We start from the raw sequence: 16590 nt of genomic DNA on the forward strand, positions 1-16590 counted from the left end.
ATACTGAGTAGTTCATTAGTACTGAATCATTACTTAACTATTACCTGTCCATTAGTTACTCTTTTTCTGGGCTTTATTCTCAGAAATCTGAAATTCATCTCAGAATTTAAATATATTTTGTGTGACACTTCAAGGAGTGTAGTTTTGAAAAAAGAAGAAGAAGAAGAAGAAGAAGAAGAAGATTAACTAGCTTGATGTTCCCACCTCTAACATGGTCATCAGCCAGTCGTGCAACTCATGATTTTGGGGTGGCACCTTGGGTGGCCAATCACATTTCAGGGGTGGCCAGTTTAACGCCATAGGCACGCCCCTGCCTCCTCTCTCTGCTAAGCTAATGTATGGTAGAAGGAGGGAAGTATTTGTGTGAAAAGCTACTGTATATAACCCAGTGGTACTGTATTTTGACCTGGGAGAGCTGCCTTATCCACACATGCACACACAGGGATGGGGCTCTCCTCAACTCTTTGTATTGGGCTGACGGTGTCTCTGGGTTTGTGTGCGCTGCACTCAGCGCTTGCTTCAAATGAGTCTGGGGACAGCCTGAAACAAGGGACTGGGCTCATAGAGGCTCTGACTGGTGCTGGGGTCGGGCCTGGGCTCATAGAGGCTCTGACTGGTGCTGGGGTCGGGCCTGGGCTCATAGAGGCTCTGACTGGTGCTGGGGTCGGGCCTGGCGCTGTATCTGTGACAGGGGCTCCTCACGCTGTCAAATGTAAACTCCAGGGCAGCCCGCGTCTACCTGCATTCTCAATGGATGGCGACTTTGCTATTGGGGGTGTTTTCTCCATACACTACTACATGCACACAGTGAAGCATCACTACAGCAGCATGCCCGAGCCCCTAAGGTGTACAGGGAGGTTAGTAAGATGGAGAAGAAGTGAGATTGTGCTGGGATAGAATTGTGCTTTATTATGTAATACATTCTGTTGCAAACCTTTTTGCTAAGTATTATGAACCCTTTATGAAAGTGTTGTGTGTTTTTTTTTCTCTCCATTCAACAATCACAAATAACATGTCATAACAAAGAATTGTAATTCTATTTTACATTGAATGTCTGTTATTATGTAACTTTGTGAATTGGCAATGTATTGTGCAAACGTCAGCTGTGACATGAGTGGCTCATTGTCTGTGTGCAGCATGGACTCACGTGAACTGCGCTTCTCACGTGCAATGATCTTTGCCATCGAGGAGATCAACAACAGCATGGAGCTGCTGCCTGGCATCCGGCTTGGTTACAAAATTCACGACTCGTGCGCCGCAGTTCCTATGGCGGTGCAAGTGGCGTTCCAGCTGACAAATGCCCTGCAGCCGGTGTTTGACACCGCCGAGAAATGCTCGCAGTCGGGTATGGTAACAGCTATTGTCGGTGAGTCCGGATCCACGCCATCCATCAGCATGTCACGCATCATCGGGCCCTTTGACATACCACAGGTAAATTCAAAATGCTGATCAGTTTAGGGGTTTGGATAATTAACATAGTGCTGTTTTTGATTTGATGATTGGTCTGTTAAATAACTGCACAAGGCCTACTGTTTTTCCTATAGGTGAGCCACTTTGCCACGTGTGCATGCTTGTCCGATAAGCAGCAGTACCCGACCTTCTTCAGGACAATCCCGAGTGACCAGTTCCAGGCTGATGCTCTGGCCAAGCTTGTGAAACACTTCGGCTGGACCTGGATCGGTGCTGTCCGGTCCGACTCGGACTATGGGAATAATGGCATGGCGTCGTTTTTGCACGCAGCACACAAAGAGGGCATCTGTGTGGAGTACTCTGAATCTTTCTATCGAACGCACCCACGCAGCAGGATTCGACGAGTGGCTGATGTTATCCGCAGGTTTATACATCATTGATTTTGTTGTGTTCGCAATATGTTTATAGACTAGTGATATCATATCCCACAACATTAAAACATTAGTCTTTAAGCTATTAGGAAACTTTAATGATGTGCTTGAGGAAGCAAGTAGTGGAACTGTATGAGCCCAATATTTCCATACAGGCTATTCTGACACTGATACATTTCACACACACAAAAAAGTCAATATAACAATTTCATAAGATGCCACTGATATATTCCAAACACCAAAAGTCTCTGTAAAACCTTTTTATGTTATTTGTTCTATCTTGACACCTACAGTAGAACACAAAACACTCAAACATTCAAGTCGATGTAAATCTATTTTAGTCTAGTTGCATTGTGTTATTATTACATTTTTTATTATTTATTATTACAAGTTTCATGTTGATGTTAATCTGTCTCTTTCCAGGTCCACAGCCATGGTTGTTGTGGCATTTACAGCCTCTGGAGACATGAGGCTCCTGCTGGAGGAGATGGAGCAGCAGGCCTCTCCACCACGCCAGTGGATAGGCAGTGAGTCCTGGCTAACTGACTCGGACATGCTGAGGTTCAGCTTTTGTGCCGGGGCCACTGGATTTGGCATCCAGCAATCTGTCATACCAGGTCTGAGAGACTTCCTGCTGGATCTCACTCCAGCTGAGGTGGCTGGCTCCCAGCTGCTTACTGAGTTCTGGGAGGGTGCATTCAAATGCCGGCTAGGAAAAAGTGAGACAATTTTAACATGCTGCTTTGTGGTTGGTGAAATTGTACATGTACTGTAAGACCTACATTATCCAGGAATATTAACAATGACAATTTAATTGCTTTGTTGTTTTGGCAGCTCCTGCTCAAGGTCTACAGAAGTAAATTAGCCATTAGCCTCTACTATATTCTTGTGCAATATGCTATGCATTGTCCCTGTCAAATGAACAAAGGGCATTTTTAAACAAAGTTATACACACGCTAAGTACAGCAAACAAATTAAGATACTACAGTATATATATATATATATATATATATATATATATATAATGGCAAATTGTTAATTATTATATTTTTATATTTTTATAATTTATAAAAGCGAATAAGATTGACAATAATAAAGCCATACATGAACTAAAATGAAACAGGGATAATGAAGAATAGGCCAATTTTAAACAAAAATGCAAATACAGCCCAAATAAAATAGGTAAAAGTTATAAAGGCATGTTTGTAAAAATGTATGAGAAGTATACTTTGAGAAGTTTGACTTGCAAATACATAAGAACACTATAGAACTGTTGCAAAAACAAACAAACAAAACAAAACAAATTAAATGCCATGATATTCCTAGCGTTGTCAAGGCTAAAATAAACCCATTCCTGTCGCTCTGTGTTTGTAGGTGCTGACACAGGGGAGAGAGCGTGTGATGGAACTGAAGATATGCTGACCCTCCAGAGCCCGTACACCGACACAACTCAGCTCCGAATCACTAACATGGTGTACAAGGCTGTTTATGCGATAGCACATGCCATCCACAATTTAGTGTGTCAGAAGACAAACTCCACAAGTCAATGTGACAGATTCACCAAGATAGAGCCCACACAGGTCATACAAGTGGACTAAATGAAGGCCTTATCTGTAAAATTCACAAGCATGCACATTTAATTCACCTTTGATTACATATATCTATTTTTTTTTTTTACATTATGCACCTTCTCTGCTCACTGCTGGATCCCCCCCCCCCCCTCTCTGTCTCTCCTTCCACTCTATCAATGCAGGTTCTGGGTCAGCTGAAGAGAGTTAATTTCACTCGTAATGGTTACCCAGTCTCTTTTGATGCCAACGGGGATCCAGTGGCCATATATGAGCTGGTTAACTGGCAGAGAAGTGAGAGTGGCGCCATTGAGTTTGTGACAGTAGGGTACTATGATGCATCTCTGCCAGCTGGACAAGAGTTCCGTATGAACAAGAACCTCACCTGGGCAGGGGGTGGCACACAGGTAAGGAGCCTTAGGGCAATCATTTAAAGTAATATGCCACTTTGTTTTAACTTGGGGGTTATTTGGCACTTTACCACCATGAACGCCAAAACATAAACTACTACGCACCAAGATCGGACACAGTCGAGCTTGTTGTGAATGCTACATCCGATCTTGGTTATCTTGGTTCTCTTTAGTGTCAAGACTATCTCTCCCCACTACATTTCCAATACAGATGTATGGGATTTAGCCTGATTAGCGGCAGCTGACGTTGAATTACTCTATAAGATGCATAATCACCTCACTTGTGGGGGATTGCAGAGGCCGACGCTCTGCTCTGTTGCTGCGATTGACAGGTGGGTCAAAATTTGCCTCGCAATTTCATGCTGTATATTCACATCGCTCTTGTAACAGCCTTAAGTCCTGGTCCGAGTCTAGCTGTGCTAGTCAGTCTCTGGAACTGCAGCCGCAGCCTTTTCACCCTCCACAGCACGGTGAAGGAGGCAGCTATGGTGCTAGACTCAGTGCAGTGGGGCATGGCCTGATACACTATTGTATGCCTCAGGGACCGTAGCTCTTATGAGAGCGGACCTTGACCCAGAGTGATGTCTGTCTTCAAAGCTAGCCTTGCAACCTGGACAGGCTGGACGGCTCTCCCATAGTCGGCCTTAGCATCTGGCGAGTCCTGTTAAGCCTTGTTGGCATCGTGCACCAGGGCCATGGGTGTGTACATACTGCATATTCATATCTGGTTCATTTAGTTGAGCACAGAGGTGACTCTTGTGGTGGTGATGTCATTTGGACTCAACTACCATGTCATGCTCCTGCAGGAGCAGCTGAATCTGCTTGGTTTCTTCGCGGTGTGTCTTACAGAGTCCCATACACCTACATTGGAAATGTAGTGGGGAGAGATAGTCTTGTAACCAATTATTACCAATTATTTTGTGATATCCAAAGCACTACACTGGCTATATCTACCTGTATGTATGTGTCAGGTGCCTGTGTCAGTGTGCAGTGAGAGCTGTCCTCCAGGAACTCGTAAAGTGCTGCACAGAAGAAGACCTGTCTGCTGCTACGACTGTATACCATGTCCAGAGGGAGAGATTAGCAATACTACAGGTAAAATAAATAAAAAATCTGACACATTTCGACAACATAAAAAACTAAGACTAATTAAACTCTCTGATACCCTCAGATTCCCCAGACTGTTTCCCTTGCCCTGAGGAGTTCTGGCCCAATGCAGAGAGAAACACATGTTTCCCCAAGCCTGTAGAGTTTCTGTCTTTCCATGAGGTCCTGGGAATCATCTTGGCTACATTCTCAGTCGGTGGTGCCTGCCTGACCATTGTCACAGCGACTGTGTTCTTCCGTCACAGGGCATCTGCAATTGTCAGGGCCAACAACTCTGAGCTGAGTTTTCTGCTGCTCTTCTCATTGACTCTGTGTTTCCTATGTTCCTTAACGTTCATCGGCCGGCCCTCTCAGTGGTCCTGCATGCTGCGACACACAGCATTTGGGATCGCCTTTGTCCTCTGCATCTCCTGTGTTCTGGGCAAAACTATAGTGGTTTTAATGGCCTTCAAGGCTACACTTCCTGGGAGTAATGCTATGAAATGGTTTGGCCCTCCACAGCAAAGAATGACTGTAGTGTATTTCACATGCATTCAAGCTTTGATATGCACTCTTTGGTTGGTTCTCAATCCCCCTTTCCCCATTAAAAACCTAACCACATACAAGGAGAGAATCATTCTAGAATGTGCGTTAGGCTCAGCTATAGGGTTCTGGGCAGTGCTTGGCTATATAGGACTGCTGGCTGTCTTTTGCTTTGTGTTAGCTGTCCTAGCCCGGAAACTACCTGACAATTTTAATGAGGCCAAACTCATCACCTTCAGCATGCTGATATTCAGTGCAGTCTGGATCACGTTTATCCCTGCTTACGTCAGCTCCCCTGGGAAGTTCACTGTAGCTGTGGAGATATTTGCCATTCTGGCCTCCAGTTTTGGACTAATCCTGTGTATATTTGCTCCAAAGTGCTTTATCATATTGTTTAGGCCAGAGAAAAACACAAAGAAACATATGATGAGTAAAAACTAGGACATCAGGTGTGAAACTAGTTTAAGATTGCAACATAGAGCTTATACTGTACTGTGCAATTGTAACACAGTCAACACATTTCTTATAATTTGAAGAGAAGTGCATTTGTATGTCAGAACTTTTGTCACTGTGATATTTTGTGACCCATTATTATTGCTGTATGTTGTCTAATTTTGAATTATATTTGACCACCACATAGGCTACTTATAGTGTAGATAAGATTTTATGCTGTCTTGGACTATTTTCAATAATGAAGACTACTTAACAGCCAACGCCCAGTTCTCGTCATATCACAGTGCACGCCCCCTTTCTTTGAGGTTGTATAACCCATTTATTGTTAGGCTTGCCCCCTTTCTCTGATGCTGTCTCCTCACCCATTCACAGTTTACCACACATGTGGCAGTAACCAATCAGCCCAAGGTATTCCTCTCCAGCTGATCCCAATCACCTAATCAGCGTAGTATATCAGGGTCCATGTTTTACTCTGTTTGCTATGTGCTGTGTATGTGCCATGTGTCATTCTCAGTTGCTGATCATCATCGCTGAAGCAATTGTTTTCGCCCCACCTCCTCCCCTGACCACAACCATCGTCATGACTCCTGATTGAAGAATTCCCTATGGGGGATTTCCTATCCTATTCTTCACTGACGACGCCCGCTCATCATCTCAGGAGAGCGTCATCATATCATGGAGTCATACGCCAAAATTAATTTGTTGTATCATTAAAGCTTGTTATACTTTCTACTAGTCTCTCATTATTGAAATACTGTAGGACAATGACAATGTTATTTTTTCATGATTACCAAAAATGATTAATTGATTAAATATCTCTCAAGTGGAGTCCTTGTTCAAACATTCACTGGAGCCCCCTGTTGGGAGATCTACATCAATTATAGCAAAATAAAGAATTAAAGAAAGACAAAGAAAATGGTACTGGGTTGCTGTTTTTACTGAAGTAACTGAAGATTTTACATACATACGTGATCAAAAATAGGTAAAATAGAATAATATACACTACAAATTCAGTATTCATCCAAAGTGGGTGAGCTTGCTTATAGAATATCACATACAGCCTAGAGGCACGGCTTATACAAATAAATATTTTCAACTTTATTCGACCTGGGGAGGTGCTTTTCAGGAGTTTACAGGACTTCCCAGGTGTTTCTAGGTTTCCAGGACAACTTCAACTTTATTATTTTAGATATAGAGCTAGGGAACATATGTGTCATGTTCCCAATAGGTGCCATATCAATCTGGGGAGCATTGAACCCTGGGAACATTGAGGTGACCCAAATCAGGGTAACATTCTTCAATGGTGTGTGAGAAAGTCTGATCAGATGGTATGGTACCATGGTTTGGGACTGTTACACTTACACTTACACTTACTTTAAATCTGAAAAACTGGTGAAATCAGCAAAGTGATTTGCAAGAAAGAGCACCCATCCCTTCAAATGACTTTGAAGAAAACTCAGAATTCTGAAGGACCCTTCACATATTTTATTTCCTGAATATGATTTATTACCTTTGGATCGATGCTACAGAGCCAGCCGATGTAAAATTGTACTTGTATTTTGTAGGTAGGTTATTCATGAGCAGATCAGTGTTGAGGGAAGGATAGAGATGTTGAGAAGGTTCATTGATAGATTAAAGTGCTGCTTTTATGTCTTGGTGGTGCCTCGGCCCATGATAGCTTTCTTAGTGTTTTTTTCAGGTCTCAGCAGGATGATATAACACTTTGGACCAAACAGTGCTGCTAACAGGCCAAAACTAGAGGCCAGGATGGCAAATACCTCAACTACATCTGCATATTTTCCTGGGGAGCTGATGTAAGCAGGGATGAAGGCCACCCACACGGCACAGAAGATCAGCATGCTGAACGTGATGAGCTTGGCCTCATTGAAGTTGTCTGGAAGATTCCTTGCCAGAAATGCTAGGAGACAGCTGATGATAGCCAATAAGCCAATATAGCCCAGTAACACTGCAAAACCAACAGTGGACCCTACTACACACTCATAGACTATCTTGTCATTGTGGTATTGTGTGTTTTTATGTGGAGACGGTGAGGAAGAGACAAGCCACGCTGTGCAGACTGCTGCCTGGATGGAAGTTAGAGCTAGAACTGTCGCTCTCTGCTGTGAAGCACCAAACCATTTCAGATTGGTGCCCCCTCCAGGCTTGGAGGCCTTGAACACAGCCAGAACCACCACAGTCTTCACCAGGATACATGAGACACAAAGCACAAAGCTGATCCCAAATGCTGCATGCCTCAGCTGGCATGTCCATAGCCCGGGATGGCCAATGAACAGCAGTGAGCACAAGAAGCATAGTTTGAGTGACAGCAAGAGCAAGAAGCTGAGTTCTGAGTTGTTGGCTCGTACCATGGGTGTGTTGCGATGATAGGTGAAGATTCCCAGCACAATGCTGCAGATTAGTGTGCCCAGCAATGATGCAGTTGTCAAGCATATACCCAAGGGCTCATGGTAGGAGAGGAACTCCGTTCTCTTAGGGACACAGTGATCACGCTGGGGGCTGGACCAGAAGTCCTCTGGACAACTGATACACTCCATGGAGCCTAAAGAAAGGGGCAGGTGTTGCGATACATAATATAGTAGGCCTATATCACTAAACATAAGCAACACTATTTTACATGAATTTACAATGTAGCTACATTAACCTGTCTTATTGCTGATCTTTCCCTCAGAACAAGGGATGCAGTCAAAACAGCACACGGGTTCCCCCTTCCTTCTGGACATGCGGGTACCTGGGGGGCAGCTCTCACTGCACACTGCCTGGGGTGGCTACAGGGAGAGTAAGAATGATCACCGTCATTCCACATTATTTGATTTGACACTATTATGATGAGTTCTCCACAGGCCAAGGGCCAACAAAATAGTTAGCTGAATAAGGAGAAGTGACCTTTTTGGATTCAAAATTCCAGAAGATCCGGTCTTCTTCAAGTATGAGCTCTTCACCTGTGTTGGGTGACTTCTTAACCAGACCCACACGCTGAACCTCTGTGCTTCCATCAGGGAGCCACAGCCAGTTCATGACATCATAGATTGGTAAGGCATCACCATTCTCATCAAATGACACTTGATCACCAAATGCTGTAGTGAAATTAACTTTTTCCAAGTAATACACAAGCTAGACAAGAGAAATGACAGATAAAAAGATGAGAGGGAGAGAGCGAGACTATAAAAAGTGTACTTTGACATAACTAGATACACAATGGAGGTTGAGGATGATCAAGAGGATGAAGGATGAAGCACACTGGGGCGGCTTTAGCTCAGGAGGTAGAGCGGGTCGGCCAATGACGCAAGGGTTGGCGGCTCGGGCACGAATGGTGTGAACGAATAATGATTCTGTGAAGCACTTGGAAAGGTGCTATATAAATCCAATCATTATTATTATTATTATTTTATTTAAGAGAAAAGAATTAACATATTTTGTCTTAACCTTGCTAAATTCAGTCACCATGCTATTTGAATCAGAGAGACACATTTCTAGAATGACAATGATTTATTAAATGATTAGATACATGAGCCTGTAGGGACATTAAATATATATTTGGCGATTAGACTCCATCATGACATCAGCTTGATAATGACATCATGATCAGCAGGGGTAGAGCAGCCAGGAGTAGGCTTGAATACCCCCCCCCCCCCCTGTGGAGTCTAGACCTGGTGGTGATGGAGGAGAGGTCTTGGTCTTGCTGGAGAAGGCTTTTGAATCTGAAGACCTTGGAGAGGGCTGGAGGAGAATGGGGTGGAGGAGGGTTGCAGGAACGCACTTAAAAGCAGCAGACCAGACAGAGAGAAAAGGTGGCTTTTAGCTTGACAGCTAGATGATGATAGGCTGAATAAGAAGATATGTCTTACTCTGATTGGCTTGATCTAAATGTTACCACCCACAAACGATGACGCTAGATAGAAGCGGGAAAGGAGTGATTGATGACATAGGGCAGGCATCACCAAATGGCGGACCGCGGTCCGGGTCCGGACCCCAGACGCTGTCCTATGCGGACCCAGCCTTATAACTGATAAATCATTGAGGATTATTAAAGTTTGACGGAGCGTTTCAATTTTAACTGGCGCAGCGTTTCTACAATTTACGGTACTAGTTCACCAGCCACAGACCAATTGCATGCATTGATAATTGCATGTGATGCTACTCAGCCAATCAGGGTCGCCACTGGCAACCCATGTGATGCTACTCAGCCAATCAGGGCCGCCGCTCAGCAGCTGCTTAGAGGAGTAATGGCTGCTCCCGTTTCCTGAAAAAGCAATGAGATAAACAGCAATAAGTGCAGTTCTTGCAGAAATAGACTCAATAACAACAATTAACACAAACACTATGATGCACCAGCAGGGTTTATCAGCCGGAAAAATGTTTAAGTCGTTCTTCTAAGATGGATGGATTATTTTGGACTGCATGTGGCGACGCTGATTGGCTGAAGGAGTTCTCTGTCAAGGCAAGTACTCTTGCCCACTGATATCACTGTGAGATAATGTTATCTTATCAGGATGGTTTTGCCAGTGTAACGGCGTTGTGTAGGTGGTACTTGCAGTAGTCTCTTAAAACAGACTGTCTCATCTACATCCGGCGAATGCAGCTATATACAGTCTGTACGTTCCACCCCCAGAACATGCACAAGGAAGTTGGGAAAAAAACCTTCAGACAGGAAAGAAGTTTGACAGAATCCGACCAATCATGACACGTGGGTCCACGAAAAATGCGGCATATTGGATTCTGATTGGACTAATGAGCGGAAGACCCGCCTTTCTACTTCCCATTCCGGTTGGTGCATGATTCTCCCCTACGAAGTACAGACGGTATGGCGGAAGCATTTGAAAATTGCGGAAGCCAACTCGTCTGTTCTAAGAGACTATACTTGCAGCAACCCATGTTAAGGGCTTGTCCAGGGCGCCGACCTTCGGCTTGGGAGTCAAAGACACAACCACTCCACCAAGAGAGCTAGCTCCCTTGGCGGAGCTGATTAACATGCCTTTATACTGGGGAGTGAGTTTAACCAATCCACTCGCTACCACTCGGGACTCACGAGGAATCCGCACTGATTCACCTCGGTTACACCAGCGGGGCACACTTCTCTCATTGAACAAGAGCAAGTGGGGGAATTGTTCAAATGTATGTGCTCAGATAGTTTTGGTTGAGACTGTTAAAAAGTGCAGTTAACTAAAAGAAGAAAAGGGAACTCATGGTATACTTTTTATTTCCTTTTTCTAAAATTAAGCTCTCTGCTATGTATTTTACTTTTTCAATGCAGCCCTTATTTTACTTGAAAGAGAAAATATAATTGATTTATTATTAAAGCACTTAATACCAGTTAAAGTGAAAACTGAAAATACTATTTTCATTTGAAAATATATTTTTTTCTGAAAATAAACATTGTTGAAATACTGAATTACTTTATTTGATTTAACAGTCAGTTGTTGACTACATGCAGACGTTGATAGAACTATTAGGCTATACTTCAATATATATGGCACTGAATCGTCACAAAAGTTAGATGTTGCGATGTTCTGGACCTTTGCTCGAGTACATTTTCTCTAACTGGAACCATTTGAATTTTAATTGAATACCCCTGATGTAGGGGAATTAATGGGCATGACAACTAAAGGGTTTCTCCTAGAAGCAGGAAAGGAGTGAAGACAGAGGGGAAATTAATGAGATGGCCGTGACAACTAAAGGGTTTCTCCTTAGGAGAGTGAATAAATGAAGAGAGTGAATGAATGACAACTAACAGGTCTCTCTTTTAGAATTTTCGCTAAGTTCCATTTCAATCAGAGAGACACATTTCTAGAATGACAATTATTTATTAAATGATTAGATACATGAGTCTGTAGGCACATTAATTTGGCGATTAGACTCCATCATGACATCAGCTTGATAATTAGGCTACATCATGATCAGCAGGGGTAGTGCAGCCAGGAGTATGAATATCCCCCCAAAAGAGAGAATGAGAAGTATACGTACCAGTGGAGAAGTGACTTCGACCATTACCTTACCTGGCAGCAGAGGATATCTATTAACATATGAAAGAGCAATTAGACAGGAGAACTCAAAGGATAACGCTAAATAGCTCCAGTAAGCCATAATGACCATGACGGCCATAAGCCTACTTGATCTGAGCTGGAGCCAGGTGATCACTAGAGAGGAGAGCATTACAGAGCTACACCGTGAGGATAACTGTGACATGGCCTCAGCAGCGGAAATGCGAAGGCTCTGATGTGCAACTCTGATGTGCGATTTCTGACGTGTGATGGATGAGAGGCCACGTGAGGACCCGCTGATGTGCGATCTCTCATGTGTGATGGATGAGAGGCCACGTGAGGACCCGCTGATGTGCGATCTCTGATGTGTGATGGATGAGAGGCCACGTGAGGACCAGTTGAGTAGAGGCTGGCTTGAACAGGTAGGCACGCATGAAAGTGAACCATTAAAGCGTGACTTGCCCAACAGAATTGCATGGAGATGGCAGCGTGAATGAGCTCCTTTGAGGCTGATGCAGGAAAGCAACTGAAAGACAGCAGCAAGGGTGAGTAGAACTGAAGCATATGACATTCGCAGAAACACACTGAAAAGCTCTGAGGTTAACATTGCCATAACTACTGGTATTTACCCCCCAATCTGCTACTTCCTGGATAATATTGTATTTTACTTATTCCCACTCACTCAAACAGAAAGAAAGCACAAGGTTAATAATCTGCCAATTTCAACGTAGGCTAACTGCTGTCACAGTTAAATAAAATGTATTTATTCAACAAATCTGAATTGACTACGTACTGTACCTTATGGTGTATCACAACATTTAGAAACAAACAGGTGGAGTGTAAATTAATGTCTCACCTGCCATGGCTCCAGTCTCTGCAAACTGGCACAGCTGTGCTCGCTGAAAGGCCCTCTGCCTGGCACACACTGCAGCATGTCATCAAGGGCATATGCCAGGGCATACACAGCCTTGTACACATTGTATTCTATCCTGAGATCTGAGTCATCCAAAAAGCCACTCTCTACATTCCCTAGATCTTCCAGTCCAGTGCACAGCGCTCCCCCAGCATCCAGCCAGCCTACTGAAGGTGGTGCAAATCTACACTGAAATGCGTATTCCCAAAACTGCCTCACCTGGAGACAATTAATAAAGATTAATATAATAATGATAATGTTAACTCAATATTGATCAGATTATGAGGTGAAGTAAAAGATAAAGTCTCACCATGCTATTTCCATAGCTGTTGTTAGGGTCATTGTCAGGACGAATCCTTAACAGGAAGTCCCTCAGCCCCGGTATCTCTCCTCGACGGATGGCAATGCCCAGCGTGCCTCCCAGGTACGGCATGAGGCGGGGGGTCTGGAGCACAGCAGCTGCTGTCCAGGCTTCACTGGCCATCCACTGCAGACCTGTCACATTCTGCTTTATCACCTGTGGAATGTGTTAGTCCAGAGATCAGTGGCACTAATGTGATATCTACTTTAACAAATTGTATATAAAAAAGAAATGCTCTATAGTTTTCAGTTGAAGTCATAATGTATGAGCACGGATCAAATCCATTGTGTTAGAAATGATTATGATTAAGGTGATGCATGTCAATTCTAAGTGGATTCTGCATTATTTGATCAAATCTGTGTTAAAGTAATGGCATTTTGTCAATGGCATCAGAATTATTTTTTATTTCTTTCCTCCAATGTATTCCATTATCAACATCATCATCATCATCATCATCGTCACCACTACTACCATTACCACCACTTAATTATTTACTGCCTGCCTTGTGAAGAGTGGTATTGAGACCAAAGACAAAAAAAATGTTTTTTGAAAAATTTGTTTTGTTTGATTAAACAAAAGGGGGAAAAAATATGTTATCGTAACCCAAATAATGCTATCTCCCAGTTAGGGGAACAAAATATAATACGTTAATTCACATTTTTCACAATTATTAGGATTATTTTAGAAGACATGTTTTATTCCTAAAATAAGATTTTAACCCCAACCTCTTCCATGAGGTTAAGCATGTAGCCCTGATGGGCAAACACAATGACCACACGAGCTGTGGATGTCCTCATCATATCGACGATCCTCCTAAGTTCAGATGGGTCATTGCTCCAGGGCAAAACCTCTGAGTAGGCCAGACAACCCCCACCAGACTGAGCCAGGTCAGTTTGGAAGGATCGAGCAGCGTGGAGTCCATAGTCATCATCACTGACCAGCAGCCCCGCCCAGGTCCAGCCGAACCGCTTTAGAATCTGGAGCATAGCACGCACCTAATTGGAGAGTGGAAGGATGCGTGCTCAGGATGGAATACGCATTCAGTGGAAAATTTGTTGTACAAGTCTCACAATGGCCATGGTGTAATTATTATCTTTCAGGTGTGTCAGCTGAGACCATAGCTCCATTAATCACACACACACACGCACGCACGCACGCACGCACGCACGCACACACACACACACACACACACACACACACACACACACACACACACACACACACACACACACACACACACACACACACACACACACACACACACACACACACACACTTCTTTACAAGCTGTGCTGTTATACTTATTGTGGAATGTTTAACTGATGTCAACTTATTTGTAAGTTGTTGTTTTGGTAATAGAGGTTCACCTGGAAGGAATCACTTGGGATTGTTCTAAAAAAGGATGGGAACCGTTGTCGGTCACTCAGGCAGGAGCATGTTGCAAAGTAACTCACCTGTGAGAGACAGAGTATGCACACAGAATATGCAATCCCTGCACGTCATGCATTCCAAAACATTTCCATACATTTCAGTTATTTGTCATCTTTTTATTAAATTAAATCAAAATAGAGCACATCAAAAGCATTGTCTTAAAGGTAGATGGATACAGTACAAGACAGGAAACTTACGATGGGCACCTTGTATAAACCTAGGACACTGGAGATGGCAATAGTATATGTTGAGTAGGAATCCCCCACAATCCCCAGGACTGGAGGGGAGCCTACACAAGTCTCGTCCAATAGAAACTGCTCCTCTCGGCCACTGGCCAATGACAATGAAGCACGGAATCCAACTCCAAGTGTGGCACAGTTATCATAGACACTGTATCCCAGAGTCACATTAGGTAGCAGGTTAGAGTTTCTGTTGATCTCATCAATAGCAAAAGCCATGGTCTGAGCATGCCTAAACCCTAGAATATCAAAACTAATACAAAATGTCACTATTAATTATAGAAAAATAACATTCACTGTGGGAACTAAATATAGACATCTGCTAAAACAGCTGATCATCTGTTGCTAACAAGCTAGCTAAACAATTAAATACTAATCTAATTGAATACTTTTTGGGTAATTTCTGAACACCTTGCACACTCTGGACAGACCGGATTGTTCTGCACAATTCTTTGTTCTCCATCGTATCTGTGTGAAGCTTACCCTTGGCATCTGGGCTGCTGTGGCTCTGAAGTATAAGACAGCTCAGGGAAGACGGAGGAGTAGTGGACCTCAACCAGCCCACCCAGAACAACATCCCCATCCTTTTGCATCCCATTCAGAAGAAACTGTCCTTGTAAATGACAGGAGGAAAGGGAGGAAGATACAGGGGAGAAACAAGACCACGAGAACATCATCAAGATCAAGTACAAACACAACAACACGTATGTGTCAAGAAATGTCCCCATGACTGCTGTCCTCAGTTTCTAATCCTTATATGCACGGTCACTTCATTTTATAGGTAGTGCTATGCCCCATTTGCAGTCTTGCGTCATTGTTTAATCTTCCACACCATCCAATGTGGTAGGTGGAGAATTAGGGGCAGTCCCTAATACCCAAGCTATTTTTCCTTTGTCAAAATGAGTCTTTGATGCGGAATGTCAGATTAATATTTGTGTAACACCATTTAATCCCACCGGTCACAATAGTGACCGTAAAAAACTTTTTCAGTTATAAGGCTCTAAAAATGTTACTGAATGATGTATGAATGCATTTCCAGCAAATATTGCAATAATAAAGGGTCTCAATGAAATATGCGCATGTGTCACATGTTTAGTGTAAATCGACACACGACCAGAGCTGTTTACTTCCTGGTTGCACCAGGCGAAGAGCTTGGCTGCATCAAAGCTCCCAAACAAAAGATTATGATATATATATAAGCTTTATTGCCATTTTGTCAGGAATCATCATCTGAACATGGTTGTAAACATCACTTGTATGTGATTATTTCAATGAAATATGCTGCCCAAATTTCCAAATGTAGGTGGTGGTAATGACATTTTCCTCATTTTCAGGTGGTTGAACTTGCTAACATCAACTTAAGAGTAGCTAACAATTTACTCAATGTACATAAATATATGAAGAAATTACAGTCACATTCAAAAACATCAAACTACAGCTTGTATGACATGGAATAAAAATACTCTCTTACTCGTAAGTATAAATGGGAAAATTTCCTACATTTCTGGTGGTCAAATAAACATTCTTCCCCCTTGACAACATGCTTCAATACAGTGTCAATACAGATTGCCATGGTTACCAAATCAACAAACTTTGATGAAACTTTATTATCCTGCAAAATGTTTGTGGTGGCGGTAATGACAGCCATTATTATTTTATGGAGAATTACAAGACCTAACATCAAAACTCTGTGTTGGGGACAAGGTGAAAATGGTGAAATTCCAACATAAAACAGTATAAAAGTAG

At 43.0% G+C, this 16590-nt stretch overlaps 2 protein-coding genes across 2 annotated transcripts; one reads left to right on the top strand and one right to left on the bottom strand.

The window, feature by feature from the left end:
• Positions 1–723: 723 nt before the first annotated feature.
• LOC310776947 (extracellular calcium-sensing receptor-like) lies at positions 724–5889 on the top strand (the record flags this gene model as incomplete). The annotated part of the gene is made up of 8 exons (XM_083637170.1): positions 724–857; positions 1137–1431; positions 1545–1834; positions 2265–2560; positions 3216–3421; positions 3595–3816; positions 4791–4914; positions 4991–5889. The coding sequence occupies exons 1-8, from the start codon at positions 751–753 to the stop codon at positions 5887–5889; spliced, it is 2439 nt and encodes an 812-aa protein (XP_083493296.1). The 5' UTR covers positions 724–750.
• A 1658-nt stretch (positions 5890–7547) lies between these two features.
• On the bottom strand, positions 7548–15518 carry LOC310776544 (extracellular calcium-sensing receptor-like; the record flags this gene model as incomplete). The annotated part of the gene is made up of 9 exons (XM_083636724.1): positions 7548–8461; positions 8564–8687; positions 8806–9033; positions 12757–13032; positions 13124–13330; positions 13900–14169; positions 14542–14628; positions 14803–15097; positions 15328–15518. 9 exons carry the CDS (start codon positions 15516–15518, stop codon positions 7548–7550), a joined length of 2592 nt encoding a protein of 863 aa, XP_083492850.1.
• Between the last annotated feature and the right edge of the window lie 1072 nt (positions 15519–16590).

This window comes from Poromitra crassiceps (assembly GCF_964638095.1).
Source record: "Poromitra crassiceps genome assembly, chromosome: 5".
Taxonomy (NCBI): domain Eukaryota; kingdom Metazoa; phylum Chordata; class Actinopteri; order Beryciformes; family Melamphaidae; genus Poromitra; species Poromitra crassiceps.